This window comes from Sinocyclocheilus anshuiensis, unplaced genomic scaffold (genome assembly GCF_001515605.1).
Source record: "Sinocyclocheilus anshuiensis isolate Anshui unplaced genomic scaffold, SAMN03320099.WGS_v1.1 scaffold1241, whole genome shotgun sequence".
Lineage (NCBI taxonomy): Eukaryota > Metazoa > Chordata > Actinopteri > Cypriniformes > Cyprinidae > Sinocyclocheilus > Sinocyclocheilus anshuiensis.
In genome coordinates this window covers 1-5,381 of record NW_015549644.1, presented here as the reverse complement: position 1 = coordinate 5,381, position 5,381 = coordinate 1, and the positions used below count along the sequence as shown (strand labels likewise).

Sequence of the window (5,381 nt, the reverse complement as noted above, 5' to 3'; positions counted from 1 at the left end):
GTCATTCTGTATTTATTTTGTAGATGTTTGTTGAATAACGTCTCCAGGTTACGTATGTAACCATGGTTCCCCGAAGGGAACGAGACGCTGCGTCGAAACGCTACAGGAACGCCTCCAGCGTGACCACGCTCTGAATCACATGTGTAATCAGTCCAATGGATGGGCGAGACGTCACGGGCGGGGTGACGTAGCGACCAGGAAATATAAAAGCACGTGCGGTGAAACCGGCGCCAGCTTCAGGAGTGAAGCAAGCGCTGGCTGATTCAGAGCGTGGTCACGCTGGAGGCGTTCCCGTAGCGTTTCGAAGCAGCTCGAGTTCCTGAAGGGGAACTAGGCTTAAATGTAATTTGAGGTACTTTAGTAAAACCATGGTTAAACTATGGTAATACAACCATAATAAAACCATGATTAAACTATGGTAATACAACCATAGTTAATTTGTGGTACTTGAACCATGGTTTTTAAAACCATGGTTCACACCAAACTGGTTACTACAGTCATGGTTTACTACAGTTTTACTATTGTAAAACCATGGTTAATTTTCGTAAGGGGTGGCGTGGTGTGCAGATGGTCAGCACACCATCAGAGGACAGAGAAGCAGTGATGGCACCTGGATCTACATCTACATCGTCAGGGATCTTGTACTTCCTGTAAAACTCCCTTGCCACAGTGCCATGCTCGTCCTGTAAGAGACACAGATTCTGTTTCTTCGAACTGAGGTATAGCAATCATAACACAATGTCTATCAGTGTTATGCACCATTTAGAATTCAGTTGATAATGTTTTCTTGAATTTTATTTCAATTTGAACTGAGGTAGAAAACAGAAACTAGAACTGAAATTCTACGAATTTAAAATGTGTTTACGTAAAATGAAACCTTGAACAAGAGAGAAAAAAAAGAATGATGTCAAATTCAAAATGGAATTTTTACTAGAAAGTTCGAAAGTCTTGATATTTGAAGGTTTTTAAAGGCTTTTACAGACTTACTGTCATTCCAACTCAACTTCCTGCGGGCGTGGCCAATTCAGTTAAACTGAAAGCTGCATTCTATTTTAATATGTTATCTATAGTACAATATTACAAAAAACACTATTTAATGGACGGTGAATAAAATGAAGGTGACTTTATGTTTTGTTACCTGCCGTTCATCATGTTTCCCATGAATCTCAATAAAATCATCATTGATCTTGACCATCAGTTCGTCTGGAGAATAGTGCTTCACATCCAGTTTGATTATAAACAGTTCCAAAGAGGATAGACCAAGAGGCGAAACTCTGATGCTTTTTGGGTAACAGCCACTAGGTGACGCTTCGGTTGCGTGGCTGCCATTTTGGGGTGAAAATTCCAACTGGACAACAGCACAGATACACAGAATTAGACAGAATAACAACGAAAGAGAGGTCAAAGTGGAATAAAAGAACGCAATGTTGGGCAAACCACTGCAAAAACGATCAGTGTGACAATAAAAATCTTGCCTTTCATCGTTTTCCCAAAGACCCTGACAGGTAATTATTCACAAAAGTGTAAAAATATTGTATGTTTTGAAGTGGGACGTCTTATGCACCTGCTAACTTTAACTGTTTTTAGTCTAGTAGTAAACTTAAATCCTTGTAGGAACTGCAGGTCCTAGCCATAGAAAGCATAATAATGATTTATATGGCTAAGTAATGTGCTTATGCAACTTACACATTTACAATTACTATACTATTATTTACTATTACTCCACTAGGTCTGAAATATATATTGTACGTTTTAATCCCCTGGAACACACTACAGACATGATGATCTAGATTAGATTATGCGTTGCTGTGTCTCGGTCATAATTAAATAATTAAACAATTTTGGAGAAAGTGGCTGTACGTGTGGGTTTTTTTTTTTTTTTACATAAAAAAGTTATTTTTTACAGTCTTCCTTTAACAGACATTAATATAAGACAATACTGCAAAAACAGTCTGTCAAGCTATTCCTGTTATATATTTATTGTCCAACATTCCTAATTTTTCTGTCATTCATTTAATTTCATATGTTGGTATTAATTCAGTGTTAATAATGATAACACTTGAACTTAAAATAAAATCTGTAAAATTAACTGTTAAGAGGGATTTGATGATCACTAGTCTAGTGATTGTACGATATTATTGTCATCGTTCAGGCTGTATTTCAGCTTTAATGTACGGTTTTTTTAAACAAAGCAGCTGATATTTGCCATAGCGGCAGCTATCTAGTGGACTGCCAAAATGGTGGAAGCGCAGGGCTGCTGCTGGGCGCCGCTGTTGCAATGGAACATTCTACAGAGTTTCACCTCTTGGTCTTCTATACCCTTACGAAAAAGAAGTTTATTCAAGTCAAGTCAAGTCAAGTCACCTTTATTTATATAGCGCTTTTAACAATACAGATTGTGTCAAAGCAACTGAACAGCATTAATTAGGAAAATAGTGTGTCAATAATGCAAAATGACAATAGTAAACACAAATTTTTCAGTTAAAGACAGTTCATCATTGAATTCAGTGATGTCAACATCCAGCTCAGTTTAAATAGTATCTTTGCAATCAAGTCAACGGTATCGCTGGAAATGAAGTGTCCCCAACTAAGCAAGCCAGAGGCGACAGCGGCAAGGAACCAAAACTCCATCGGTGACAGAATGGAGAAAAAACCTTGGGAGAAACCAGGCTCAGTCGGGGTGCCAGTTCTCCTCTGACCAGACGAACCAGCAGTTGTCGTGGAACAAACAATGGTCTTTTTTGAAGTTGTCAAAAAAGCTCAAGAAGCAGAGTTCCAGATGTCAAAATAAGACTTTATTGAGCACAGCAACAAAGCCGAGATGACAGCCGCTGCATCTGAGTCTTTGTCCGTCCAGGCACCCATATTTATACCTCTTTCCCTTACCAAAGTTGGTAGTTCCGGTTTTTTATTGGTTATGCCTGTCTGGTTTGCCACAATTTATTACTAGCACACCTGGTCCATCTTTTAAATGGTGGAATTTGGCCAAATCAACCATTTTTTAAAAACTTTCATTTTGCTGCCTCCCATTGGTTGGCGGTGGTCCCATGAGACATACATCAAATCTGTTTACTCGTTACTGTCAACTTCTGGAAATCACCCAAAGTTCACTGGGTTACTCAAGTTCACTGGTACAATCCAATGTAAACCACTGATACTCCTTTCTTCTTTTCATACTTTGATGACTTTTCCAGTGTTAAAGAACAAACAAACTATATACTGATAAATGAAGGTTAAATTATGAAAATAAGTAATCTTTCTTTATCGTCCCCTTTTTCTGGTTGCATTGCCTCGTAACACGGACAATGACCTGCTTAAGACCTTCAGCGTCCCCTTTCTTTCCAAAAAACAATCACATTTTACATTTCATTTATATAGGAGAATAAATGCTCTTTAAAATAAATGATTTCAGAATAAATGAAAAATAAATGACTTCAAATATACATGCCTTAAGGAGTAAATGACTTCAGGAAGGAGCATATGCCAAAATAAAATACATAACACCCTCTAACTTCCTTCCTACTCTATCCACGTGTTCTAATACTACTACATAATATATAAAAAGAAAATACAATGAAGATACTAACTCCCTTTCTATCAAAAGTTACAATACAGGATAAAATAAAAAATAGAAAATAAAAGGCACCCCTTCCCTACCACTCTGTTGTTTTTCAGGAAGGTTTTACACAAATTCATCCAGCTCATCCAGTCCAGGTCCCACTGTATGCACGTTGGTACACCCAATGTCAATTCCAGTTGGCTTCACTGACACGTTAATCATCTGTTTGGCTGCAGCACTGGCCAGCATTGATCTCATCTCTCAGGTTTTTCAGTTCCTCCATAGCTTTGGTGAATGATCCAGCTGGGGCTGTACTATTTGAAATATAAGTATAACAGTCAGTTCCAAACATTACACATACATCTCCTTTTTCGGACAAAAGCCAGTTCAGTGCTTGTCTGTTTTGTCATATCATTTTACTTGTAGGACCCAATTGTTCTCCCAGGGCTTTCAATGGATCATCAATGCAATTAATGAATCGCTGCTGATTGTAGTAAATATAATTTATCCACTCTGTGTTCTTATTTGGGGCTATCCATTCAAATATAGACTCAAATCCAGACTTTATTTCATTTCTAGCTTTATATTGCTCTGGTATTCCTCTTGGCTGGCCAATTGAATCTATGTACACATTTGGATCTATTTCATTGGCTTTTTAACTCTGTGTCTCTTTGGTGGGGGCTGTTCAGTTTCATTTAAGTCCCCATTAATTATTGTTACCCCTTGTAACAATCGTGCTCTGGTGCAAATTCCTTTCGAGTCCTGTGGTAGTGTTGCCCTTAATATTTTCCCCGCACATACCCAGTAGTAATCTGCCACTGCCTCTGATTGGTCTTCCATGGTACGAATTTGGGAAAAACTAATAGTTGCTTCTGTACAATTATCTTTAACCTTTATGATTGTCATGTTTGTCTTTACAGTGGCTGTAACATATATCAGACTGAATGATTTGAGCACTCCTAAATCATAATACATATCTTGGTCCAGATGCCAGGTTATTGCACAATTCCTTTTGAATTTTCCCATGTTATGTTTCCCTTTTGATTGGTTAAAATGTGCGGTCGATTACATAAGCTACGGGGGTCTTTCTTTTCTTGATGTCAATTCTTATCTCTTCCATCATGTTCATCATGTTCATTTTCTGACATTATTTAGGGTGCAGACGTCACATTCAAATAGATATTCATCCTATACATATGATACATATGGCAGCCAATAACCTTGTCGCTTTATTTATTCATTAATTTTTATTAATACATTTTTTTTTTTTTTTTTTATCACTTCCCCCCTCGCGCAATGGTCAAAACCATGCGCATCAGAGATCAGGATTGTAAGCAATGGCATAGGAGCAATCATGTGACCTTCGTGTGAGCGCCAAAGCCCATTTGCATTTCATGTTGCTTCCCTTTGTTGCCATACACTAATTTCATATGGTGTAGCTTGATGTTGCATTCATGCAACATTAATTGTGGTTGAGGTTAAATCAGAACAGAGGGAGCCATTATTGCGGTTTCACAGCAATATAAATGAGGCATTTCTAGAATATTTATTTACTGCAGTATTGTCTTGTAGACATGATCATTCTGTAACTCTTTTTTGTTTGTTTTTTTTTCAATTATTTTTTTTCAAATGCTACTAATGCATCAGTAGTCCTTATCAAGGGGGCTCTAAGATTTTGATAGCCCACCTGTTTCCTTAGTGCTCTAAGTGGAGTTGTTCTGATTGCATAATCATCATTTCAATCTGCACTAAAATCTGTCATCCCCAAAAAATGAATCATTTGTCCCACTGTTCGTGGTTGGTGCGCTTTACTGATGCCCTC

The 5,381-nt window shown here is 37.7% G+C and overlaps 1 protein-coding gene across 1 annotated transcript; it reads right to left on the bottom strand.

The window, feature by feature from the left end:
- Positions 1 to 497: 497 nt before the first annotated feature.
- Positions 498 to 4,399, bottom strand: LOC107659907 (alpha-crystallin B chain-like). The gene is made up of 3 exons (XM_016449008.1): positions 4,361 to 4,399; positions 1,139 to 1,348; positions 498 to 683 (listed from the first exon to the last, which is right to left on the bottom strand). The coding sequence occupies exons 1-3, from the start codon at positions 4,397 to 4,399 to the stop codon at positions 519 to 521; spliced, it is 414 nt and encodes a 137-aa protein (XP_016304494.1). The 3' UTR covers positions 498 to 518.
- Between the last annotated feature and the right edge of the window lie 982 nt (positions 4,400 to 5,381).

Bases quoted from the DNA above. Each gene is read 5' to 3' on its own strand.
- LOC107659907 (XM_016449008.1), bottom strand. From the start codon at position 4,399: ATGGAAGACCAATCAGAGGCAGTGGCAGATTACTACTGG. The intron at 1,349-4,360 runs GTATGTGCGGGG...GCTGTTGTCCAG, and splicing joins CAGTGGCAGATTACTACTGG to TTGGAATTTTCACCCCAAAA. The intron at 684-1,138 runs GTAACAAAACAT...TGTCTCTTACAG, and splicing joins GGAAACATGATGAACGGCAG to GACGAGCATGGCACTGTGGC.